Consider the following 27,913-nt stretch of genomic DNA (forward strand, 5'->3'; position numbering starts at 1 on the left):
GAGCAGATGAGCTGCAAAGAAATCATCACAACGTTGGAAAAAATGCGCCGTTGTACCGTCTTCGATGAAGAAAGTCAAAAAATGCTGACGGCAGTTACAAAAAAGATTAAGGATGTACAAATTAAATGCAAGAAGCAAGCCTCTATCAAAGACTTTTTCTTGTAAAGTTTGATTAATGTTTCTGAATATAGCTTATATACCCTCAAATCCTAGCCTCTTAACTTCTTACTTTAAGCCCAGTAAAGCATAAATCACCTTTTTCAGGCAAAATCCCATCTAAAATAAAATTTGACACAAACTCTCTATAAAGCGGACATCACATTAAAGCGGACAATTTTTTTGGTCCCAATGGTGTCCGCTTTAACGGGATTCCACTGTAGATGTGAAAAAGCGACAAATCTGGGCGTGCTGACGTCAGCAAAAATTAGTACTTTTTGAGATTTTATATCTAACCAGATAACCTAGGCTAATAATTCTGGTCTGGATTTTATACATGTTGATTTGCTTTCTCCATACTCCTCGGTTTTCAAGATCTACTTTAATTTCAGAATTTGCCATGCTGGTGGGAACTCTAGGTTTTGCTAATGGCGGATATCTTAAAGACGCAAGCCTCGTGGATAAGCCCACAACAGCGGAAAGACGTGTCTTGATTACAAAATGAATAGGCAAAGCGTGGGAGTGTGTAAAAAAGCTAAGTTAACTTATAAGACATTCTAAAGTGAGTCCCGTAGTAACATAAGTATGTCATATTGTTATCATCTAAGGAACCATCAGCAGACACATTACTAATCAACAGTCGCTTCGCTCACTTGACAGCTACCTCCGCTCTTCCATTCGATGACAGCAGATAGTATGACGAAACGCGACGAGGCATGTCCCAAAACTTAAAGACCGACTGAGTAGATTATGCTGCAAACTCAGTTCCACCACCATTTGATACTTTAACTTGAGCTCCAAAATGTCGTAAAAAATGTTTGTAGTGCAGTGCATAAGCAATGTGATCCATACTCTGAAGTGCCTTGTCGAACACAAAATGTTTTACTCTTTAGTGAGGCGCGATCTGCAGCAACTAGATAATTCAAGCCTCTTTTTGATGACTGCAGTCGACGCAGTTATCCCGAACTGCGTCACAAGTGATACCTGACCAGTAGATTACCTTTTTTGTACGTTCATTCATGGTTGTAACGCCTTGGTTAGCAAAATGGAGTGATTGAGGCACTCCCCTTAAGAACTAAAACCCAAGTGATAGCGCGTAAAGTTTAAGAAGCAACCGCAGCAATATCTGTCTCTATGTGATCGTGATAATTATCAAATACCTGAATTGAGGTCAGCCAGGTAGATCAAGCATAACCAGTAATCTTTAAGGTATCTGTACAATATCCTGGAGATTGCTGTGGATATTGGCAATGTTTCTTGAACATGGAAAAAACCTATTCTCGTCTTTGACTAATCAGGGTGAAAGCAAGTACGACGTATTGGGTAAAATATCTCATCTCCTTCAATTATAGTATCTGCAATGATCTCTTTGGAGTGTTGGAAAGCAGTTTCAAGCTCCTCAGTCCAATCGAATTGTCTTGGGACTGAGCAATGGTTTTAAAAAAGCCATTACGAGGCGAGTTTGTCATAGTGCCCTACCTAGTTGACTTAGCCTAAACCAAGATCGGAAATCAGTTATCTTTTTTGGTGTGGAAAATGCTCGAGTAGCTTGCAAGAACTTCTCTAACGGTTTGATTTTAATCAAAGTTCTAGCGAAAAGAAATCCAGCAAAACTTCTTTTGATTGAGAATAACTCCATTATGGCCACGTAAGTCCAGAAAATCTATTATTCTCCACCAATGTCCCTTTATATTCAAATTCCATGACATGGTGTCATCAACACATTTCGACTTGCGTGGGATGTCAGCAGTAATTCCATCAAATCTCCTAGCATAACTATCAGCACTGGCTAAAAACCAAGCGTCAGTGACCGACTTACAAGTGTTCGGTGAAATGATATTGCTTGTTGGAAAGAAGGCTTGACATGGTCGGTTCCGCAAAGACATTAAGCTCTCAGCGGTGACAGATTAACGGTACGCCCAGGAGTGCCATCAGCCTTTCGAGCTACCACCATGCGCGATGACACCATGACAATGGCTCACCAAAGGAAAACTTCTCTAGAATTGCCATGGCAGCGTCGGCACCAAGCTGTTTCTCAACAGTATCTTGCCGTTGAAGAGAAATAGGCGTGTGTGCTGCATATGGTGTAGCATTAACGTCGACATGAAGGCTAATGGCGAGATCAACCATGCCATGAAGTGGCAAGTGGTAAGTTTTTTCTGCTTCCTACTTTTGCTTTTATGTCCGTAGGATGAAATACCATTTGTGGAAGAGTGTCTTTTCAGTGCCTTGCTGGTCTATTGGACTCAGTTGAAGACATTTTGTCCAAACCAGATATCAAAACAACATGAACAAGTGTTTGTAAAATTCTTTAACCTTTTTCTCAGTATAGTTGCTCGATTCTCTTGTTTCTTTTGTGAACTTTTTACGATAAACATATGTGAATTCATTTTAATGACCCAAACAGGTACATTTAAAGTATATAAAATATATATACAGAAAAATCGTCAACATGTCTAGTATAACAAATACCTCTGTATCTGTTATACAGTATATATTTATAGTATTTCACCATACCGTGTTAAAGGTGTCCGCTTTTTGGAGTTTCTCTGTTGTTTCTTGGGTTATGTCAATCAGAGAGCCTGGAAACGTGAGGATGAAACGCGTACGTGGCCGTGGTACAATAGACTTGAATAAAAATTTGTATTTGAATTTGAAATTTGTAGAAAATATATTTAATTATAAACTTTACAAGTGACAAGAAAATAGCTAGCTAAACAGCAAAACAAAGTTCTCCGTTTCTCAGACTGATATAGTACAGGCGATTGTGCATAGTATAAATGAGTTTCAATATATTAAAGCATAAAGAACATAGAAAATCTCTCAGTTGACAAGTCGGCTCATTTCATTTGTTATCTCGAGACAATCGACATATACTTTTGTTAACCTTCGTTTTGTATTTTTTGATCCTCGAATACAGAGAATTGCTGAACGCAGTAAACAAAATGATAATTTCGTTCGAAGCCAGTTTGTAACGGTACTTTGTTCTAGATTTCTTTTTTCCGCTACTTTATGCGACAGGGTGGAGATAAAATGTTCTGTCTCTCGACTGTATCCCCCATATGGTGTGAAAATCAGCGATGTGAATAATCCGCGTTCTACTTCTAGCACTCTTTCTCCGTATGCACGTTTCTTGATGTTTTCCTTCGATTTAAATGCAGTTTCTGATTGAGATGAGTCAAATGGGTTAAATACCCTGGCGTCAAAAAATGCTCGTTGACCTCGTTGCAAGAATCCTCTAACGCTAATTTCGATTCTAGCTTCATCTGTGAAGTTTGCAGAATTGCTTATTTTTTCTCCATTCGCGTTTTAAATGGGAAGGGAGAGATGATTTAATAGAGCAAATAGATGCTGCGCATGAAAAAATTGTATACTGAAAAAAAACATTTTTACGGTACCAACCGGTGCTGCTGGAAAGAAATATACTACAGAAGTAAAAAGACTTATAAATGCATGGTTATATGATTCGCTAATTAAAAATATTGCGTTTAAAGCAATATAAATTATACCACGCCTTTTACTGCAGAAGCCTTGTAAAACATCAAAGTCCAAGGATCATACAGCGGCACTTGAAAGAAGATTAATATTGTGGAAAACGAACTAATTTTTGAAGGTGAAACAATTCAAAAGCGACAAAAAATGTATCACTATCAGCGTCCATAGAAGTTATTTCAAAAGAGTTCATGAAGCAGATGAACAAAGGAAATATCAACGGAGAATTAAAAATACTTACAAACAACATGCAAAATGGTATTCTTCCGCTCGACAACAAAACCCTGAAATTGATTCACCAAAAGCATCCAAAACCCAAAGAAGCAGATGCATATATATTAATGCACGGAAAAAAACCAAGAGTGCATCCAGTGATTTACGATGTCATTGATGAGGAAATGGTAAGAAAGGCTACCTTACGAACTAAAGGAGGCTCTGGACCATCAGGATTAGATGCTGATGGGTGGCGCAAGATATTTGCATCTAATCAATATGGCACATTAATGTTGATTTAAGAAGAGTTTTTGCTGAAAGTATTAAAAAGATTTGTGTTCAAAAGGTGGAAGTTGATTAGATTAACAACACCACGTCTCTCGAAGCTTTAATTGCCAGCAGACTAATACCCTCGATAAAAATCCGGGGTTGATACCTGTAGGCGAAGTATTACGAAGAATAGCTGGAAAGGGGGTGATGGAAGTGGTTAAAGAAGACGTAATGATCTCTGTAGGCTTCCTTCAGTTGTGCGGAGGACAAGATGCCGGCTGTGAAGCGGCAATACATGCAATGCACGACATCTTCAAGAATTCTGAAACAGAAGCTGTGTTATTGGTTGATGCTGATAACGCCTTCAACTCGATCAACAGGGAAGCTTTATTTCATAATATTGAGTGTTTATGTCCATCAATCTCCACGTTTGTTTATAATTGTTATGTTGTTCCTGCAAGAGTGTTTGTTGTTGATGGAAGAGAATTGAAATCTCAAGAAGGAACGACACAGGGTGGTCCGAATGCTATGGGGACATTGCGATAGGCTTGACACCATTGATTAATGAATTGCTTGAGGTTCATGGAAATGTATAATCTGTAGCGTTTGCAGATGATTTAACAGGTGCAGGAGAGCTGATATCATTAAAGTTATGGTGGGACAAATTTAATCTAAATGGTCCAAAATATGGGCATTACCCTAAACCAATCAAGTCTTATCTGATTGTTAAAGAATCGCTTTTGGATGAAGCCAAGAATATATTTGAAGGAAATAAAATTGAGATTACAACAGTTGGAGCAAAACATCTTGGGGCTGCTTTAGGAGATGTAGGTCACAAGGAAAAATATGCTAAAGTGATTGTATCTTCTTGGATAGCTTAACTAAAACTACTATCAAACGTTGCAGAAATTCACCCACAAGCAGTATGCTCTGCTTATGTCAATGGCTTCCAGCACAAATTTAACTACAGGCTGCGGACAATAGAGAACGTAGAAAACTATCTTTAACCGATCAAAGAGGTGTTGAGCACAGAGTTTATTCCAGCAATTACTGGTGGACATGTTTGTTCGGCTTCTGAAAGCAAGCTTTTATTCCTACCCTTAAGATTCGGAGGATTGGGAATAAACATTTTAACTGAAGTCTCCACAGCGGTGTATAATGACTCCAGAGAAGTTACTGCTAAACTCACTGAAAATGTCATCAACCAGTGCAGCAATTTTGTAACCAACAAGGACAATAAAAACAGGAAAATAAATTCGAATGCGCAAGGAAATGTTTCACAAAACAAAGTTTGATGATTTACGAACTGCATTGAGTGATGCTAAACTTAGATCCAACGAGTTATCTTGTGAATCTGGTAGTTATGCTTGGTTAACTGTCATTCCAGTTAGCGAATCAAATTATGTCTTGAATAAAGAACAATTTTGAGACAACATCCGCTTAAGGTATGGTTGGGCAATTCCTGGTTTGCCTGCAATGTGTGCGTGTGGTTGCAATTTTACAATTCAACATTCAATGTCTTGTAAAAAGGGTGGTTTTGTCAGCTTACGCCGGATATCACTGCACAGTCATTAAAGGAAGCTTGTAATGATGTAGGAGTGGAACCAACAATACTGGAAATGAGTAGGGAATCGTTATCAGCTAAACCAGCTAAATGTAATAACAAAGTTCGTTTAGACGTCTCTGCGAGAGGATTTTGAATACGGGGCCAAATGGCATTTTTCGATGTAAGGGTGCTTAATCCAAGTGCCAAGAGGTACTCTAACCAAAGTCTTAAGCAATGTTATGCCAACAACGAGTAAGAGAAAAAACGTCAATACAATGAAACGGATGATGCAAGTAGATCAAGAAAGTTTTACGCCTTTGGTGTTCACAATTAATGGTGGGATGCAAGGTATTCTTTTCCCGATTGGCGCAGATGATATCTCGTAAACGTAATTTACAGCACTCTGCCGTAACTAGTTGGATTCGAAAAAATTCGCTTTGATACGCAGTATGTCGATGTGCTTAAGAGGATCTAGATCAATTGTGAAGAGCGTTTCAAATGATATTGAAATTAAATCTTCGATTCAACCTCTTTCCAAATAAACAATTTCAAGTGAAAGTTTAAATTTAAAATTTTTAAATGTATTTACAAATGCCATAATATTTAATTAAGATATCATGTAGCAAAAAATAAATAAATAAATATTTTCTCCAGTCAGCGGCTGTTAATGCGTTCTTAGAAAGTGCGCATCATTCTCACTGGATCTTAACCCTTTGCAGTTTTTGTCTGCCATAATGTACTTTGCAGAACATTTTACTACGGACGATAAAACCAACAAATCGAAACCGCAAGCTTCCCATTTTGTCAGTGTGTTTTTATTTTTATTCTACTTTTTTCTTATAACTTTGACTTTTAGCTATAAGATATTGTAGATTTTCCCAAGTGACAAGATCTTTTATCCAACTCCCAGTATTATTGCCTTCTCCTTGAGAAAGAGGGGAGGGGAGTCGAGTAATATTTGGTATGGCTAGCTAGCCAACTGACAAAAACTTTGTTTGCCTTGTAGTAGGTAATACCTAGTCTTTTTTATGTTTATCATAAGACCAATGCACTTTTAATACTACAAATAATTTTTTCATGCTTAGTTAGCTTGCATTTTTTTAACACTAGGGGGGGGGGGAGTTGACTTCAATGACACCAAAAAAATGATTTTCTTCAAATGAGAGTCTCCGCAGTTCTTAAATTAAGTAGCTAGCTAACTATATACGGCTTGAAGATATTCACAGCAGAAATGGTTAAAGATACAGAAAATAGGAACTGATAATGTCAGTTTAACCAGTTATAGTTTAAAAGAATATCTCTTGCTATTGTTTTCTGTGTGGTAAGCGACCACTGCACTTGCTAAAATCAAGAATGGACTTAGCTATAGCTATGCAGATCTCATGTTAAAGAAATTGTGTTGTTTATTCTCAAATTTTGTTGATGTTTTAAATAAGGACCACTAGATAAGTTGAGGGACTCAAGGAAGCAAAAGAAAGGTATCAGAAGAGATATTATTGATTCTTAGTTTTTCCTGAGCAAGGATATCTTTTATTATGTATATAAATTTTTTATAAGCATTAAAAAAAAATTTTTTTTTATTTCGAGTTCTAGTTAAAACTACCTACCTTCTCGAATTTGGATAAAGAAAATATTCTTCCTGTAAATATATGAATATGGTACTTTTGTATGTCTGTCTGTTTGTATATTGTACACTGCCCTTTACCAAAAAAATAAATCTGATAATGTCAAAAAAGTATGCTTGCCAGGTGTAATTTCTAATTTAACAGAAACGTTCTTAAAATCTTGAACAAATCGCATTATTCATCCACTCAAAACTTAACAATATATATATATAAAACCCAGCTTGCCAGGTGTAAAATCTAGTTCATAGAAAGTTACAACACTGACACTCACAACACCGACACTCACAACACCGACACTCGCAAAACCGACACTCGCAAAACCGACACTCACAACACCAACACTCACAACACTGACACTCGCAAAACCGACACTCGCAAAACCGACACTCGCAAAACCGACACTCACAACACTGACACTCACAACACTGACACTCGCAAAACCGACACTCGCAAAACCGACACTCACAACACTGACACTCGCAAAACCGACACTCGCAACACTGACACCCACAACACTGACACTCACAACACTGACACTCACAACACTGACACTCACAACACTGACACTCACAACACTGACACTCACAACACTGAAACTCACAACACTGACACTCGCAACACTGACACTCACAACACTGACACTCACAACACTGACACTCACAACACTGACACTCACAACACTGACACTCACAACACTGACACTCACAACACTGACACTCACAACACTGACACTCACAACACTGACACTCACAACACTGACACTCGCAACACTGACACTCGCAACACTGACACTCACAACACTGACACTCACAACACTGACACTCACAACACTGACACTCACAACACTGACACTCACAACACTGACACTCGCAACACTGACACTCACAACACTGACACTCACAACACTGACACTCACAAAACCATCAGTTACAAAACCAACAATTACAACACTCACAATCACTTATAAGATGCACATATATCTTATATATCTAAATCTTATAAATGATTATGTTGAAAACCTCAATATTTTAAACTGAAATGTCAATAAGCAGGCTTGCAAGAGTTAGCACTCATCAACAAAAATAAATTCTTTATGCATTTTAAATTTTGTCTTCCCCTGAAAGCTTAGGGGTCATCTACAAAATTTGTAGCAATTCGTATTAAAAAAATTCGTATATGCCATACGAATTTTCTTTTGCCATACAGTAATTAAATTCGTATTTAATTACTGTATGGCAAAAGAAAATTCGTAAAGTTTTCTAAAATCGTATAAAATTTGTATGAGTTTTAAACTAAATTCGTATGAGTTTTAAATTAAATTCGTATGAGTATTTAAAAAAATTCGTATAAGTTTTAAATTGAATTCGTATGAGTTAATTTCGTATGAGTTTTGTCTTAAAACAAAAATTCTTTTTTAATTAGAAGCGGATGTTTTTTGTTTTTTTTAAATTTGTTACAGATTTTATTAAATTCGTATATGAGTTTTTTAAAAAAATTCGTTTGAGTTTTTATAATTAAATGCGTATGGGTTTTTTAGAAGGAAATGCTTTTTTAGATCGCGTTTTAAAAATTGAAGAACGAAGAACGGCGATAAAAAAGCTTCGTTATATCGCAATTTCAAAGTTTAAGAACGAAAAGCTGCGATTAAAATCCTTCGTTGGATCGCATTTTAAAAATTCAGGAACAAAGAACGGCGACAGAAATGCTTCGTTAGATCGTGTTTTAAAGGCTTCAGAACAAAAAGCGGCAATAGAAATGCTTTTTTAGATCACGTTTTAAAAATTTAAGAATGAAAAGCGGCAATAAAAATACTTTTTTAGATCTCGTTTAAAAATTGAAAACCGAAGAACGGCAATAGAAATGCTTCGTTATATTGCATTTTTAAAGTTTAAGAACGAAAAGCAGCAATAGAAATGCTTTTTTAGATTGTGTTTTAAAAATTTAAGAACGAAGAACGGCGATAGAAAAGCTTCGTTAGGTCGCATTTTTTAAAGTTTAAGAATGAAAAGTGCTGATAGAAATGCTTTTTTACATCGTGTTTTAAAAATTTAAGAACGAAAAGCAGCAATGGAAGTACTTTTTTAGATCGCGTCTTAAAAATTTAAAAACAAAGAACGGCGATAGAAATGCTTCATTATATCGCATTTTGAAAGTTTAAGAACGAAAAGCTGTGATAGAAATGCTTTTTTAGATTGTGTTTCAAAAATTTAAGAACGAAGAACGGCGATAGAAAAGCTTTGTTAGGTCGCATTTTTTAAAGTTTAAGAATAAAAAGTGGTGATAGAAATGCGTTTTTACATCGTGTTTTAAAAATTTAAGAACAAAAAGCAGCGATGGAAGTACTTTTTTAGATCGCGTCTTAACAATTTAAAAACAAAGAACGGCGATAGAAATGCTTCGTTATATCGCATTTTGAAAGTTTAAGAACGAAAAGCGGCGATAGAAATGCTTTTTTAGAACGGGTTTTAAAGTTTTAAGAACGAAAAACGGTGATAGAAAAGCTTCGTTAGATCGCATTTTTTATAATTTAAGAACAAAAGGCGGTGATAGAAATGCTTTTTTAGATCGCGTTTTAAAAATTTAAGAAAGAGGAGCGGCTTTAGAAACCACCTGCTTTTAAATGAACAAGTTGATGATGTCTTCAAAAAACCAAGTTTGTAGAAAGGTAGGCCATTGACACCATAATTTCTTAGTCTTTTTATTGATCCTCCGTCTTGGTGGGTTTCCTTCGGTGCATAAAATAATAATGTTGAAATAATAATAACTAGTCGATAAAGCCCGTGGAAAAATCCACTGCGGCAGGATAAAAATGGAAAAATAGGTTGCTTTAGATTTTTTGCTGACGTCAGCAGTGCATATACAAAAAGAAGATTGGTGAAATTTAGTCATTCGTTGTCTGTAATGTGGAGAGGTTGAAACGCTGATAAAAATAATGTATAGTATCGTATGTTTTTGACAAACGCCTAAGGAGATATAAGGGTTTAAAAATTTTGCTGACGTCATCAAAGTCCCTACTAAAAAAATCCAAAAAAATTTCTTCATAAATTCGTACACCCGTTTCATCCATCGTAAAGATCTTGAAATGCTGATCAAGAAAATGTATAGGAACATGAACTTTTGACAAACGGTTGCAGAGATATTGGGGTTTGAAGGTTTTGTGATGACGTCAACAACCCGTCCATTCCGAAACGGATTCAAGGACCCAGGTTTGGGAAACTTACCCAAATTGGTCCCAGGTGGTCCCTAGTTACCCACGCGGTAAAAAATCATTGACGTCAGCACCTCGTTTCCAAGTTATTTGGCCTCAAAATTTTAAGTGCACTGTAACGGCTTCATTAATTTAATATAGGATATTGACGTTAAAGTAGTGTTATTGACCTCGCGCCGTAACGTCAGAAAATTTAGCATATTAGACATGCATTTTTTGGTTACTTCAAAGAAAATTTCGGTAAGATTAAAGGAAAATGAACATATCCACTTTGCCTGTTACAGACACACGGAACTGGCGTATTATTATATAGATAATAAAGTTAGTAGATTGTAAAAATTGTTTGTGGAATTAGTTAATTTAGGTGTTGTAATAACAGTGTTTTAATGTCAAAGTATATATAGTTTTATCAAACATGTTATTTTGTTTATGTATAGTTTAGATTTTAAAGCAACTTAAAATTTGCCTTTGTAGCTAAATGGTTTATATGTTTGGATTTAATTATAACATGAATGAAATAGTTATACTTTTTATGACACTTGAGAAGTATTTCAGGCAGGATTGCAAAGGGGTTTCTACAGTGTTCGAGGCTCCCATTTGAGCTACAAAAACCTTTTAAATCTCTGCCTACTAGATGGCTTAATGCAGAATTAAACGGACAGCCTCTCGGAGAACTGGCTAACACTCTACTGCGCATATGCTATCGATTGCTTGTTAAATCCAGCCCATTATTTTTATTATTATAGAATTAACCATGAAAGTAAAACACAATGTTTAAAGGGAGGAATGAAAGTAATTCAAGTACTACATCAGTGTATCCAACAACGACTGTGACGACAGAAATCACCACAACAACACGTATAAGCCACAATGACAAGAAAGAGCAAGATTTAATTCTTGGTGTAGGATTATCCATTGGAATAGTTGTTTTTATTATACTTGTTTTGTTTTTGGTAAGTTTTTATTAGAATACATTGGATGACATTTTAACACATTTTTTATGTTTTAATTTCTTTCTCAATATCGCTAATGGTCGCCACCATTATAGAGCAAAAACAGTCCATATATCTGTCACTGCATAAGAACACAAGAATAACAAAATCAAAATTTATACTGAACATTTTACCTCCATAAGTTAGTTGTTTCATTGCCAGCAAGAAAATCGATACACCAGCAACAAAATATCAGCTTAAACAAGTTGTGTACAGAATAGTGAGTTCTAAATATTTTAATGGTATTTTATATTTAGGTTTGTTGTTGCAAATGGTACAGAAGGTACTTGCTTGTTACTTTTCCTTCTGTAAGATAAATTGTGCAAGAAAGTTAATTTCAAGTGTATTACAGAATTTTACAGTTATGGTCATTAGGCTTCTATTTTAAGTGATGTTTACTTAAGACAAGAAAGAAAATTTGAAATCAGCTCTTCAAAAATACACTACAAATGATAATTTGGATATATCCTATAATTTCTTTGGCACCAAGGTACACATTTTTTATGTTTAAAAGCAACCAATGCTCACACCCTGTTCAGTGAAAATGTGCATCCATTCAACAGTTTTGCACCAGTTTATTTTGTTTCGGTTTTAAATCAGCACTTCAATAATTATTTTTGTGTCTTCAATTGTCTCTCTTTGTCTATAGGAAACGGCAATTGGAAAGAGACTTAACACCGTATTATGCGTACGATCAGAGTGAAGCAGAAGTTATAGATGGTCTTCTATATACCGCAGACTCAAGCAGTGTAGATATGTTATGTGTGGTAGCTGATCACGGTGTAAGTCAGTTAGTTTTGTGATCGAATTTTTTTTGTACAATTTATTTTATTAGAAAAGTTTAGGTTTAACAACATAACCTTCTTCACAGCGATTCAATATGGGTAAGTGAATGTTACCATAGCCCAGGTTAAACCAAGACATGTGAAGGAAATTGGGAAGAAGGCACACTATGTGGGCCATTGGATGTATATGTGAGTTGTCTGGCAGAGTGCGAAACTTTTGGGTCTGCGTAGTTCGAAATGAACATTAAATACTCTAGGACTCTCCATCAAAGCTATGGCCACTCCTGGAAATAATAGAAAGGGTACATCCCTCGATATTTGTGAGGCTAGCTAGATAAAATATGCACATCTATCTACCCTATTTTAAGAGGTATTTTGGATCTCCTTTTTAGGGGGGGGGGGAGTAAGGTGGTAATTGACCTCTTCTATTGAATTCAAGGAGAAATGGTGACTATGACACTTAAAATAGTCATTAGTTCGTTTAATTTATCCCAAAATGTCAAGGACAAGTAATTTAAATCACAGGACATTTTTTTTAAAAATCTAAGTTAGAAGTATTCTTGATTTTTCAAAACTTTTCCAACCAGATTTAACAACATGCCAAAAATCTCGAACTTTTCCCTATCATCTTCTCATAATAGGGAAAAAATAAAAGTCATAAAATAAGAAAGTAAATCGATATTACTTAAGGGCTATAATACATTGGAGGATTAATCATATATATGATTTTTCGTGTGTTACAAATCGTGCAGTGGATATTCCACCAAATTATATATTTTTTGACTGTTATGATTAATTATATTTGACTTAACGGCGCCATGTTTAATTTAATCGCAAAGACTCTTTAACCAATCAGAATTTAGAAAACTTAGTAAAGAACGCGAAAAATGAAACTTTTTTTAGCATAATTTATCCCGTTTTTTTAGCATAATTTATCCCGTTAAAGTTTCTTCCCGCAAAAAACCTCCTAAGTTACTGAACCGAGAATGTTTATTTCCGCAAAACTTTCTCAAAAAATTCAGCCGCGAAAGTTAATTCCCCAACTTTCGCGATGATTTTAATTTCGCGAAATGTCCAGATTAATCAAGTATCTCCTATGTTTGTCAAATTCAAATTTCATAAGTTAAATGTTTTTTTATTTTTATTTTAGGATGAACCACCTTTACCCTCTTCCAATGGTACACTTGAAATCGATAGTAATTATTTTTCACATCAACACAAGAACAGTGTGTCCGTTTAAATGTTTGTTAGTTTTAGTTATTGTGTGCGAAGTTAAAGTTTGTAACCTCTAGAATCGTGTAAAATTCGGAATAAAGCATTGCAGATGTGCCCTTTTTTATTCCAGTTGCGAAAGTTGCGAAATTAAAGTTTGTGAAACAGACTCCTAGAATCGTGTAAAATGTCGAACCATTGCAGATGTGCACTTCTTCACTGAAGTTGCGGGATTGAAGATTACGAAAAAGTAAATAACCATCGTTTTCCCTATATTCTTGGTCGGAAGTGAATTTTACATTAAATTTACAGGTAAATGAAAACGAGCTGGAAATGATAAAACGCGAAATAAAAGGTTGTGGCCGTCCTTGTTTAAAAAATGCGAAATTTTATTCTACAAATTTGCAGAGATTAATTTCGCATTTTTTTCTTTTGCAATCTTTACTTCCAAGATATTATTATTGTTGTTGTTGTTGTTGTTGTCTTTTTCTTTGTTGTTGCTGCCGTTGTTGTTGTTATTATTTTCGTTGTTGTTGTTTTTATTTTTGTTGTAGTTGTTTTGTAGTCCTCCAAATAAGATATATATATTTTTAAATTTAATGCATTATAGTGGTAAATATTATTAATGACAACCTGAACTCGAGAGAAAGCCATGGTGCATGTTTTAAACACTATGCACTGTACATCGTCACATTTATATTTGCTTATAGTAAACTTAGAATTGTTTGAACTAGTAACCCTATTCAGGTTGTGGTCTGAGGGACTCAATGACAGATTTAAGGACGTAGGGGGAGGTAATGGAGGAGTAAAAACACTCCCCTGCTACCTATTTTGTTATTTTCAAAGTTATTTGCCACAAATAAAAGCCATTATGTAATAGGTAAAATGGCGCATTTATTTACATTTTTTTAGGAGTCGTTTAAGCGTCAACACGAACATAAAATTATGCCTGATTTACCAACACCGACGTGAATAGGGTTACAACCTGAGATTAAGTCTTAGGGGAGCATCAGCTCTTCAATAAATTTCTTGCGCTTCATATCTGATTATATAGGTTTTTTATATTCGAATATTGGTCGTCTGGTCTACTTAAAATACCTTTCCTTAACGAAATCAATAGGTCAGAAACCTGGCCTCATCTGACTTGTTCAGTTGATCATACAGAAGAGATTCCAGTGCTCGAATTTTTAAGAATCATATATTATATATAGCTGTACATTAAATTCTGTTAAAATTTTCACAACTTATAGATGGACCTTAAACTTTCGGAAACTAAATCCAAGGAATGAGACAGTATAAGTTATGTTGTTCGGGTTGAGATAAGGGGTGTCTGTGTGGGACATGGGTGGGTGGGGTGACTGCTGGTTGTGGATTATTTTTTTGGTAGCAACACAAGCCTTCATAATGGTAGGATTACTTATATCTTGAAACTGTAACGTTCACAATTTTTTGGTCTACGTTTTATTTTTGTAAAATTAGAATTATAAATCTTCTGAAAGTACTTAAACTACACCTCAACAAATTTTTACTCTGAAACTCTGGAAAACGTACAAAAAAATTTGAACTGTCTGGATTAACCGTCTTTTAAAAAGAAAAACAATGATATTGACTTGATATATCAAATCCACACAATGCAGCTATTTTCGACTAATTTTTCCTCTTACAGAATTTTTTTCTGTTGACAATATCATGTATATTTTATATTTGTTCAAATTTTCTTTCTGTTTATAATCTTTATTTTTAATTTAAAACGTACTATTTATTTTGTCAACTTCACAAGTAAAATATAATGATAGAAAGTAATGACCTTTAATTTCACCCTACTTCAATCCTCTGATTTTAGATGACCATAAACTTTTTATAAGATGTCTACCTGTCCTTTCAATTGATGTTTTGGCTACGTTTTGCCGCCTGGTAAATCCGTTTTTCCCAATCTTTATAAAAATGTATCGGATTTTTCAAGATTTTGTCAGTAACAACCTCATTCCCAGCGCCTTTTTCTCTTTTTTATGTCTTAACGTTAGCGTCGCCGTCCTGATATAAAAAGAGACAACAGGTGCTGGGATTTTAAACCTGCTGACGTCACATGGTTTTAAACCAAATTCCTCGTACCCGTAGTTTTGTAACGCAGTATTAAAATGCCACTAACGCACTCAGGACCGGATGGTTTGAATTGTTATAATGTGGGAAACTATTTTATTAGCAAGAGTTTTCGTGTTATTTTCAAAGAAGGAGCTTTCGTTGCTTTTATATGTTGAGCATGAAGTAAATATTTTGTCCGTTGGATAAATCAATGGATAAAAAAACCTTGGTGCTCACTCAAACTTTCTGTAAAGTTCAATAATTGTTCTTCATTCATTGGCATCGCCTTTAAGATCTCTTAAATATTCTCTGCATTCTATGCGTTTTTTGGCCCTTTTCGCGAAACTTTGTCCCGCGAAACTTTTAAAAATGGCCATTCGCGAAAGTTTATTCAGTACAAACTTTCTAAATTGTCGATTCGCGAAAGTTTATCCACTAAAATTTAAAAAAAAATTGCTGGTTTAAGAGTTATTTCTTGACTCTCCCTCCTGGTAAAAAAGAGACAGCTGGCGCTGAAAACGAGATTAAAATAAACTTAGAAATAAACAAAAGCGATGATGTTTCAAATGTATGTATGGCTTAACCGAATTACTGACGAAGCCGAAGAAGACATGCCTAAAATGTGTTTGATTTGTTTTGTGATTTTGGCGATGAATTTGTAAATGAAAGTTTTTACATACCATTAGGAAGAAAATTACATCGTTAAAAAACACTTTTCTATCATAAGAAATATAGGCCACTTTTATAAGATATAAGAACATTAAAAATAAGTTCATAATCACGAATCGCGAAAGTTTATCTCGCCAAAACTGTTTAATTTCAGATTAATATTTGTTGATTTATAAAATTTATTCAAAAAATTTCGCGAGTTTTTGGACTCCTGAAAGATTCGTAAATTAAATTCCTTAAATCTTAAACATTTTTTAAAAAAATGCCGTCATTTTCTCAGAAAAAATGTTGAATATTTTAGTGAAAATTCAGAGTCTGTGAAAAGAGTGGTAATCTTGAAAAAAGTCTGCATGTTTGGAATGTAAAAATTCAATCTTCAAAAAACATTCCACTTTTACTTGTATTAGTCAACTGCGAAAAATAAAATTTACGCAAATTTTTCAAAATTTGGCGCAACTGGCGCAAATTCCTAACATTAAATGTTAGCTATTATCTCTCCCAATTTGCAGTTTTTTATTACAATCAAAAATAAAATAAAATCGAGACGCGCAGCACAAATATTATTCTACTCTTGGTGACTTTGTAAGGAAGGTTGGTAATTTTCTTCAAGTGGGGGAGGGTGTTAATAAATTGAAGTGGGTGTATCTTTATTTTAGGTCTGTAATAGAAGGGGTCAACAAATTTCTTAAAAAAAAGTATATTTTGTGAGGTTCCGCGCGCATAAATTTAACGCAAATCCTCAAAAAAACAGTACTAACAATGTGAAGTTTAGAACTCGTCGTCAGGGACACAACATCAGTCAGGGGATAATTTGAATGACAGATTTTTGTATAAGTTCATACATTGCATACTGATGAAAAAAATAAATATTAAAATTGCATAAAAAACATAATATGAAAATAGGTGCACCTAGAGCAGCAAATTTTGCATTATTTATTTGGTTACAAAATTGTTGTTATAATTGGATATGGTGGATTGGTTAATTTTTTACACTATCGTTATTCTCCCAACTAAGCTGCAGCATTTCTACACTATAAACCGACCAAACTATACGTTTTTGTTTGTTCACAACAAACTTGTTCTTAATCATTGTGTATCGATCGACACGTGACTTAGACTGCACAACAACGAGCGCAAAAAGATGAAATATCTTGCCAATAACGAGACATTTCTACATCGGTTTCGCAACATTTGTCGTACAGCTGGTGTTATAAAATGAGCACTACGGGTGAGAGTTCTTATCTCCATTTTAGCACTTCTACACTATGACAAACTTACATTTTACAAAAAGTGTGTGAAGAGTATAAATATCGTGTTATAATTCAAAAAAATTACAATCTAGCTATCTTTATAAGTATTATTCCAATATACTAAATTAAAAACAAGTTATTTCTCACAATTTTGCGTCACTTATACCATTATCCAAACGCAATACCATACAAATAGGTTAGGGCAAGGCGAGACTACCCATCATACCTTTGCACTGAAGTAAAGAAAACTGGTCATATTTTATATATCCTATTAAATCAATTCTTCAATCCATATGTTGACGACTTCACAATGTTACGTCGTGCGTCGGTGATTCGTGCCGTGATGGTTTATTAGGTGACGTACGGCGCCAATCCATATTATAATCGCCAACTCTGATTAAAAAAAGGAACAAAAGTTTTAATACGAAAAAGAAGTGAAGAAAAAGGTATTATCTTGTAAGCTTTTGGTTGAAAATGGATTTGCTGACTGTTTGCTAAGTAATTTTACTGAAAACGTATGTACAACTTGGTAGAATTGTAAAAGAACATACTTAAGAGCCCTGTCTACCAAATACAACTAAACAGTTTATACTTTTTTTGTGTTGCACTTATACCGAAGATGCAGAAACAGGGACGATGAGATAATAATGAAGCAGAAATAACCTCTGGTTAATATCCAATACTTTATTGAGTCAAACAAGCACCCTGTCACTAACTGTTTCGGTGTTTCAAGCACAATGAAAGCAGTGTATAGATAATACACTTACTCGTGGTCTGGAACAGTGCTTAATGCACTCTTCGTTTCCCTGTTTAGGCTGACATCCTAAAAAAATTGTGCTTGTTCATGACTAAATTTTTAAAAGAATCCATCAGAAATTTTATATTGGATAAAATAATACGTAATTGTAAAAGGTGATTGAAAAAAAAAACTCACTTCTGGTTTTTGGCGATGAGTATCTACACATGGGACATCGAGTTTAAATGTCTCCACACGACAACCTATAAAAAGTATAACAACAAATATCTGAGAAAAAAGTATTTTTAAACACTTTAACATGTAGCGGTTGCCGAACTTTAAAGAGTTTATGAAAATTTTTAAACTTAGCTTTTTGAATTTTCTCATAAATGTCATCTTTACATGGTCTTGTTTAACCAGCTATTAAAAGTAATTTTACTCCTTCTTTTTTCGTGTGCTTAATGACATTCAAAAACATTCTATGGGAACATAAGCTGCAACTGGAGTTGGTAAGTTTTAGTATGTCAAAAATATAATATAAAAATAATATATTTATAACATAGCAACGAATGTTTCCAAAAGTGGTAGCATGAATGAATTTTTTAAGGTTTTAGTTGGAAAGGACTATGCATGCAGCAAACATGGCTAAAAGACAAAACGTTGTAAAAACGAATTAAAAAAATAGGTTTGTTCGTTCTTCACCATTTTTTCAGTGCAAATTTTTGTTTTGATAGTTTGACTTTTTGAAGATCTAATTTGATTTGCTTTTATTAAATGTTAGACTTACGAGATTTAAACATAAAGGTTTTTTATAAGAACAGTAAATTGCGGAAAAAGCTTCAAAAGTTCTTATTTTTCCTAATGTAATTAGTTGAGTAGAGTTTGTGAAAAATGCCTTACAATTCCGCCAGAGATACGTATAGCATTGCTCCAACTTGCGTGCCTGCCACACAAACCGGTTAGTGGTCAGTAGAAGGCTCCAAATAAGCTGACAGCACTATATTTAAAGTTTGCCAGAGTTAGGACTCGAACCTGAAACCTTATGATTAGAAGTCGAATGCGCTACCACTACACCATCTCTGCTTGTACTTACCGTATGCGATAGGAGTTAACTTATACACAGTATGCAGAGGAACTTTTAAATATGGCATGTCTTTAGACTTCGTATCAAGAAAATACGACAGCAAACAACGCATCACGGCCTAAAAAGAAATCTGAAATAAGTAACAGTAAAACAGGTAAATAATAAAAGATGGAAAAAACAGACAGACAGTACTAAGATACCAAAAATTTCTTTTTCACGGAATGAACTTATTCTAACACTTTTAATTAGGGGACACCAGTAAACATAATTAAAAAAGCGAATCGATAAAAGGAATCATACACGCATAAGCTGCTTCCTTGGTGATCAATACCAGATGTTAAAAAAAACTAGCTACCTTTTTAGTTTACCGACCGAGATAGACAAAGACAGAGAGAGACAGACGGACGGACAGACAGACGGTCAGTATTATAACATGTATAGTCAGTTGCGGTTAATAAATCCCTGGGTTTGCCCTCCTTTTAAATATTGCATTGCATAGCACGACTTTTTTTCTCTTAAACAAAGAGACAGACGTAATAAAGAGATAAAACTGACGTGCGAAAGCTCTTATTATTCAAGTCAATCAGAGAGGTGTATTACCAGTGGTGTTTGTCTCATTCCATTTACAAATTGTCGGGTTCTACATTGTTGTATAGATAGCATATGCACTAATACCGTTGTATACATAGCTGACTGTATGTAAGAATTCAGAATCTGAACCACAACAATGTTTAAAATATTATTGGAATACATTCTTGATTTCGAAGACCAGCAATAATTAAAGACGTTTCAATATTATACCCACGCACTTTTAACTTTCAAAGTGCACTTGTCAATGTTCACAGTGGACTTAGGCTATTTGGTTAGATTTTTTAGGTTCATTTTTCATTTTCAATGCTCCTCACTGGCCCCACACATCTCCCAAAGCAGAAGCAGGCGATGTTGTTTTGCTATTCTGAGCAATGGCCAAAAAACTGCCATTTTTCAAAAATTTATGATTTAAGACCGTAGTATCGTTCTAGTTAGATGCATTGTTACACAAAATAATAAAAAATATATTTTTAACCTACCTGATGGCACACTGCTAACACGTTGTGTTGTCGTTCTAACTCCATGATAACAGGTTCTAACCGAGTCACTAAGTCTTCATAGGACTAAAATTTAAATTTAAAATTAAGTTCACAACAAATAAATTTGTTTGAAGACAAAACTATTTGTTCATTTGTTATATGACAAAAATATATGTAATAAAATTAAATAGTGCTACGTGGATTTACTGTCGCCACACCAGTAAACAACACACTCACCACATCAGAAAAAAAGACTCAAACTGAATATCGTGAAATAAGGGCAAAGTTTATTACAACAACGAAAATTTATGTTAATTAATCTGGAGACATACATGTCCAAAGGCTCAGTAAAACAACAACTCAAACACAAAGGAATGCTCACTTCTCCCCTTGGATAACGGTAATGATATTTGTCTTGATCTCTTCTTGCAAACTCTTCTGGAAACTCTTCCTGAATTTCTTCATACGTCATATTATCACAAGTTCCCTTGGAAGAACACAAACAAGATTAACATCAACCGAAGAAAATAAGAAAGGGAGAGGCATCGTTACACAAAAAAGTTCTGGCGTCAAATGTTTACTACTTCAACACCACATATACATGTATAAACTCACAGCATCTAACTCATCCAGAGCGGACCACTGTTCCTTGAACGTTGCATCTATTGTAGAGGCAGTCTCTATCGTTCGCTTAAGCGTACTTGTCCATACCTTGAACAACAACAAAAGATGACTGATTAACACAAGTTAGCAAATCCAAATAGCATACAAGTTTTGGAAAAAGATCGATTATCATATTAGCATTAAAATTTTTGTCTTTTCTCCTTTTCTCACGCCACAAGCAACGTGTTTTAACTATGCAGGTCATTTGCAGTTTAGAAGTGAATTATTAGGAGTTCTAATTACCCCTTCCCCATTTTTAACACAAACTTTGTATCTGCTTAACACAGTCAGTACCTTCTTAGGGAGACTATGACAGCTTTGTACTTGTTTATAATAAGTAATATATTACAGTCAATCAATATATTTGTATAAGCAAAGCAACTACCTTTAGACCTGGAATGGTTTGTGACTGGATAAATTCCTTTAACTTTTCACTATACTAAAAATAGTGAAAAAGAAAACAGTGAAAAGTTAACAAACAAGTATAATAAAAACACAACACATTCAGTATATCTTCTACCATTTTAAACTGAATTAAGCAAATTTAACTTGAAAAAGTTATTTTCATTGTTTTCCCTTTTTTAAAACATATCAGATATCACGCACGCACACATACAAAAGCAATTGCTAACTAACCAAGTTAAACACACAATACCTGCACACCACGTGGTGATAAATTAGAATCTCCTCCAATACGACCTTGTAAGTTTAACATACTTTCTCCATGCTGGAAAATAGTTTAAATAAACGAGGTTTCATGATGCGGGAAAAATTCTTAACTTACTGAACTTAATTTAGGTAGCTACAAATGTTTGTGCCCTTACACAAAACTATCCCAATGTTAATTATGTAAGTTATAGTAGAAGGCAGCAGTTCAAAACTTTCTGCATCTTTTTTTTTTTGATTTCTATTTGCAACTGACCATATAATTGTTTGGTTTATATCTAAAAAAAATTTGTAAACTTTTTTGTTTTCTTATGTTTGAATATTTAACTGGCTGTCTAGAACCTAGCTATCTAGATACGTATCACTTTGTCACAAATGCTGGTCGCTCTGACTCACGGGATAACGAATTTTTAAAATTTACTTAAACATTTTTAGAAAAAGATTTAACACCCTAGAACACCTAAATTATCGATGCTCTTCCTCTTTAACACACAAACTAACAACAAATCTAGATTGTATCTTGCCGGTTCGTTAGAACTTAACATAATAAATTACATGACGGTAATTACAGTATTTATCGCAAAAAATCAACTAGACTTCCTGAACGTTTTTATTGAAAGAAGTGATTTTTCCCTGCAATTCTTATTTACTTGTCGTTATGCTCTTGAACGTGTGTTCACTCACCCTAGTTAAATATATAGAACGTGGTGTGATATGAATGTTCATTAAAAAATACACAGCTCTCGTCTGTAGATAACCTAGAAATACAAAGTGAAATTGTCAAAAATATTAAAAGTGAATAGCGGGTAAAATATTATTTTTAACGGTAACCAACTTGTAAAGAGTGAAGGTTAAGTTATATTTTTGCAAGTTTCGCACATTTGGAAAAAATCGCAACCTTTTATTCTAATCATAAAAATTAATACAATAAAAAAACTCCATGAACAATACATACCAATCTAATATCAATGTAATCTTGTCAAAAAACATTGTCCATGGAGCAACTTATTGACAAATGAAAATAACTAATACATTCATTTGCATTTTTGAGAAAATAAGTAACTGATTTCTTAGCAATCTTCTGATAGATAAGCCTTCATATAGTAGATAGACCTTCATACAGTTAGACTATCTTTCGGAAGAGAATTTACCTAATCTTGCTAAAATGATGACACTCAAAAATTGCTTTTTGTGTCTAAAAAGTGTCAGCAACAGAGGTGCTTTTAAAAAGTTGTTTAAAGAAGTAGGTTGTCCTCTTCAAGCTAAAAATACTAAAAAGGTTGTAAACAAAATACCTGAAATGAGATTGACTAAAAACTTCTGACCAACATTGATTAGTTTAATAAATGATAAATGGCTAAGAAAAAGATAATAAATTATTGAACAACAACAAAACAATGTATAAGTGATTATTATTTGTATTTAGATACTCAAGGCAAATTTTGACTGAAAAGGATTTTTAAATCTTTGCTTTACGAGGATTGTAAAGCAAAAGAATATGTATTTGGGTATAAAGCATTATTCTATCTAAATAGTCTATGAAAGATTTAGTATTCTAGGTTCAATGACTGTTTTATTGGTGTTGAAAAGCTGTCGAATGGGCAAAAAAAAACACATAAAAAAAGTTTTGATAATGTAAATGTAAAAAAGTTGTAACAATATTGATGAATATCTTTTGGTTGTCATTTTATTTTTGATAATATCCGCTTTATAAGGAACGTTAAAAATGAGAAATTTCATTTAGTGCAAAAAATTGTCTGCCTTATTGAGTGTCTGCTTTATAAAGACTTTTTTATTAGAGTTTATCGTGAGATCTATCCAGTCCAAATACCACTCTTTGTCTTACAGAGCATTCTGCTTTAAATATCGTCAGTTTTAGCAGCATTCCACTGTATAAAGTCAAACTTCGTGAACCAACCTTTCCTGTTCAAAATCTATGGTTTCATACAAGTCTTGATAATGACGAATACGAGCTATAAAATCACGTACAGCTTCATCGTCTGACACATCTTTGTAATCTGGTGATGAAAGTTTTACTTCCTGAATAAAAAAGTAAAATATCTAAATAAATTAAATCACAACAAACCTGGATAAAATCAAGATTTTATAAAGAGAATCAAGTATTTTTTAAGTATGATGATGTCCCTCTCTTAAATGAACATGAGTTAGAACAAATGATAACGTTCTCACCTACTGTCCAAGGATGTTGCAAGTTTAATATGTGGTAAGAGAATAAAGATGATTATCTATCTAGCTCATTGCCTGTGACATTGCCCATGTTTTCTGATGAATTTGAAATTTGTTTTTCCAGAAGTCCCTCTTATTAAAAAGCTTTCTTCATTCATATGCACTCAAACCTTCAATTATAGCATATTTTCTTTTTAACAAAACCCTTGGTATTGTTCACAGTCTGTTCTCTTCTGAGAAAATCAAATCAGCTCTCCAGTTGTTTTCAAAGTAATCAACATCGAAATAAAATGAATACTTACTAAAATATTTTGATATATAACCTCAGTATCATCACAGATGGATTCAACAAAAAACGTCTAAAACATGAAACATAACATGAATTTTTTTTATGCAACAAGCAAGAAAATAAATTTTCCACTAGGCTTACTTTGATTCCGACTTTTGCACAACGTTCATGGACATATTTACGTCTGTCTAATGTTGTATTTGTTGCATCAAGTATCTATGAAAAGGATTATGAATAAGTAAAAACTGCAATTATTTTAGGTAAAAGTTTCAAAATAAGATTAAGCACTGTCATATAAGCATTGTTACCTCTTTATTGTATCATTTTGACAATTTTTTAGCTCACAATTCAAGTGCTAATGTAATTCTTGTAATTTGAAGATCATTTTGGCATAACACAAATCAAATTTTAAATTAGTTACAATCTTCTTTAATAGCTTCAAGGGCTAACTTTAAAATTATATTGCATGAAAATGAGCTAATAATTTTTGCCTTTTGTCCAAACCATACAAACCGTTTTTGGTTCTTAAATTTTGTAAATGCTGAAAGGCAACATATATAAGGGATCATCGGGTGTGAAATAATGCTGGACTTTCGTTAAGTAAGTCTTTTTAAATTTCAAACAAAACCAATGTATAGATATTATAGATATCATCTTAGAAAAATTACAATATAAACACGTACAGAAACTTGGCCACCATTTTGAAGAAATTCCTGCATGTCATCTAAAGCTAAATCAACACACTTCCTAAAGATAAAATATAAATCATGTACAAGAAATAAGATTCCAGTAGGTCAGTAGTTTCAATTAACATAATAATCGTTCAGCAACATTTTATAAAACAGTCGCACAACAGTTGTACATCAGTCAAAGTTATGACTTAATTAGAAACACATGTTGCACAACAAAGCAATACAACCTTGTGCTGTGCAACCAATAAATAAATAATACCACAATTGCACAACAGCTGCAGTTTTTAATAAAAATAAAAATTGTTTTATACTTAGACCAAGGTGTAAAAAATGGTAGTGAGAAAAAAAATAATTACTTACATTCGAGCTTCATGACCACTTGCATTTGCAGGATTAAAGAAATCATGTTTACAGTTGACAGTGCCATATATTTTTCGTCGATATTCACCAGCATTAAAAACTATGCAAAGGAAAAAGATAAATCTAAAAAAGCCTTTATAATTTAAAGTCTTGAAAAATGCAATCTTAAACATACCTATATGCAGGGGTACTGTTTTTGCAAGTAACAAATTTTGCATGTTTTACACATTTTTTTTATCAGAATAGTGTTTTTAATTTAACATTAATATTCTTAACTTTTGGGACAAATCATCCTGATTATATATTCTTAGCATATTTTTAGCACAGTTAAGATTAAAAGATCTGAGAATGTAAACTAGTGAAAACTGAAAAAAAGAAATGTTATATTAATAATAGAATACAAGTTTGTATATTTGTTGCCTTTATTTAATATATATTATATGATCAAGTTAATGTATTGGATTAAAGCAAGTAAAAATGTTGTTTGAAAAAGTAGGTGTGACTTCATTGACAGTGACAAAAAGAACATTCACCTTTGTTTCACTAGCACATATTGTATTGTTTACATTACATACCTTTAGTGTTAACACCAATCCAATTCAGATATCTTGTTAATTTTTTTGACATGAAAGTTTTACCTCGAGCAGGTAGTCCAACCATAACAAAGCATATTGGTGCATTTGCTAAAGAATAAATTTTGCCTAGTATGGGATGATAAATACAGAAGTCTCTTAATATCAATGTAAGTCCTGAGTTTTCATGCATATAGTAGATAATATACATTAGATTGCTCAAAATTAATTGAATGACAAGCAGCAGCTGTGGTAACAACACTTTTTAATAATATGACTGTGCTGTGTTCTCATGTCACCTCTCCTAATTAAGTTCCTAAAATTTAAATTTATTAATACTTAATTCAGAATTTATAGCATTGACATTTATACTTGAATTTTTTGATCATTTTCAACAAATATAACCAACAAACTTAAATTCAGCATCAAAATTTATTTTACGGCAATTTTTTTACGTTTTAGACTAATAAGTAACAGTCATACTCTTATAAAATTTAAAAACTTTAAATTACAATAAATCCTGTTCTATTAACTGTATAGTATTCAAAATTTTCTATCTTATATAATTTTTGTTGATAAACACAAATATGCCACTTATTCAGTCAGGGTAAACACCTAATTAGGCAGCATGACCTAATTATGCTAGTTGTTTAGTTAGACAACGTGATGTAGTTTAACTACGCTACTCATAGTCTAATTAGGCGAACGAAAACTTTCTGTTGTAAATATGTTGAAATCATTGCGTTTCAGACTACAATGAATCAAATCTGTCCACTTTGCAGACAATTTTGACCAATTATCGTCTTATTTGCATCGCGCATTGACAACTTATGGCCCAAACCTTGTGTAGCAATATTTGTTGTTTTAAATAATGGATTTCAGCCATGCACACCACAGGAAAAAAATATGGCAGAAGAAAACGTCGTATCGTTTGACAAAGATTTTAGCGTTGTTAAAACAGGACGTGAATCAAAAAGAAACGTTACAAAACAAACCAAGTATTTGTTACCACATCCCTCTCCAAAAAAAAATTATTTTTTGTGTTTTGTAAAAGAATATCTTCATTAAATTATTGTGTATTTTACTATCGTCACCTAAATAGGTGACACGTAACCTAATTAGGTTATATATTTCATTTTAACATGTTTCTTACTTGCGCGAACATATCTAGGCATGAGTGATAACTTTGGAATTATGGTCGCGTAGACTATCCATTCTGAACAAAGAGTTTTTGCGATTTTTTCTTAGGAATGTGTGACAAGCCATTAAATATTGTAATGACTTAACTAGGTTACATATGGCCTAACTAGGCTACAATGAGTCGCCTAAATAGGTGGTATGCCCTAATTAGCCTACCGTCGCCTAATTAAGTGTTTACCCTGACTGTCATTTTTGCTTTCTCCTAAAAATAACAACACATGTGAAGGTCACCAAATAGCATGAGTAAAAGGGCAGTGTACATTAATAGGCTAACAGTCACAAAAAGACAAAAATATAATAAGCAGGTCTAATTTGCAGTCTGAAACCAGTGTTGGTGTGGGGGATATGATTGTGGGGGGAGATATTTTGTCAGAAAAACTTTTAGATTTATTGCCTAGAGAAAGTGGGTCTTATTAATACGAGAAGGATTGATTGAGTATCTACTGTAAAGCAATACTCAAAATAAACACTTACTTAAGTGGGCCATCCCAGGCAAAAATGAAAGAACACAGACTGTCTGATATATGGACCGTCAGACAGTCGTCTTTTTGCTGTGTTGTTTATGCGGACCTGATGAAAACAGCTCCCTTACGCTTGTCTGGTACATCAAGCACAGTAAAGGCCTGTGTTCACCGGGCCTGTTTAAGAAGCATCTCGCCAACCCCAGGGGTTCTTTGATTAAAATCCGCCAGCGCTACGGCTAATAGAAGAAAAATATTTCGCCTACGAATACACGAATACAATAGTTTTCAATATAAAATGTATGATGTTAAAAAAGATGACAGGAGCAAGTAGAAGACATCCTTGTGTCTTATCATCAAGCCTTTTTAATGTTTCTCCGAAAATCCCTTCCTCTTTTTCTTTCTGTCTGATAACCGTGCAGGTCATATATCA

General features: G+C 33.7%; 3 protein-coding genes across 3 annotated transcripts; 2 read left to right on the forward strand and 1 right to left on the reverse strand.

The window, feature by feature from the left end:
- Positions 1-6,456: 6,456 nt before the first annotated feature.
- LOC130625744 (uncharacterized) lies at positions 6,457-15,927 on the forward strand. The gene is made up of 5 exons (XM_057440847.1): positions 6,457-6,480; positions 11,257-11,463; positions 11,760-11,785; positions 12,152-12,284; positions 13,438-15,927. Exons 2-5 carry the CDS (start codon positions 11,281-11,283, stop codon positions 13,525-13,527), a joined length of 432 nt encoding a protein of 143 aa, XP_057296830.1. The 5' UTR covers positions 6,457-6,480; positions 11,257-11,280; the 3' UTR covers positions 13,528-15,927.
- Positions 7,566-8,354, forward strand: LOC130625745 (uncharacterized; the record flags this gene model as incomplete). The annotated part of the gene is made up of 1 exon (XM_057440848.1): positions 7,566-8,354. A coding segment is annotated over one exon (774 nt), but the record flags the coding sequence as incomplete, so codon positions are not given.
- A 647-nt stretch (positions 15,928-16,574) lies between the features above and the next one.
- LOC130625617 (6-phosphofructo-2-kinase/fructose-2,6-bisphosphatase 4-like) lies at positions 16,575-27,783 on the reverse strand. The gene is made up of 18 exons (XM_057440717.1): positions 27,494-27,783; positions 25,823-25,930; positions 25,248-25,347; positions 24,879-24,942; positions 24,337-24,411; positions 24,209-24,265; positions 23,638-23,759; positions 23,015-23,076; positions 22,404-22,477; positions 21,709-21,780; positions 21,439-21,492; positions 21,006-21,101; positions 20,773-20,877; positions 20,391-20,474; positions 19,330-19,438; positions 18,435-18,499; positions 18,268-18,323; positions 16,575-17,893 (listed from the first exon to the last, which is right to left on the reverse strand). Exons 1-18 carry the CDS (start codon positions 27,504-27,506, stop codon positions 17,806-17,808), a joined length of 1,404 nt encoding a protein of 467 aa, XP_057296700.1. The 5' UTR covers positions 27,507-27,783; the 3' UTR covers positions 16,575-17,805.
- Between the last annotated feature and the right edge of the window lie 130 nt (positions 27,784-27,913).

The sequence above is a fragment of the Hydractinia symbiolongicarpus genome, chromosome 14, assembly GCF_029227915.1.
Source record: "Hydractinia symbiolongicarpus strain clone_291-10 chromosome 14, HSymV2.1, whole genome shotgun sequence".
NCBI classification, from domain to species: Eukaryota; Metazoa; Cnidaria; class Hydrozoa; order Anthoathecata; family Hydractiniidae; genus Hydractinia; species Hydractinia symbiolongicarpus.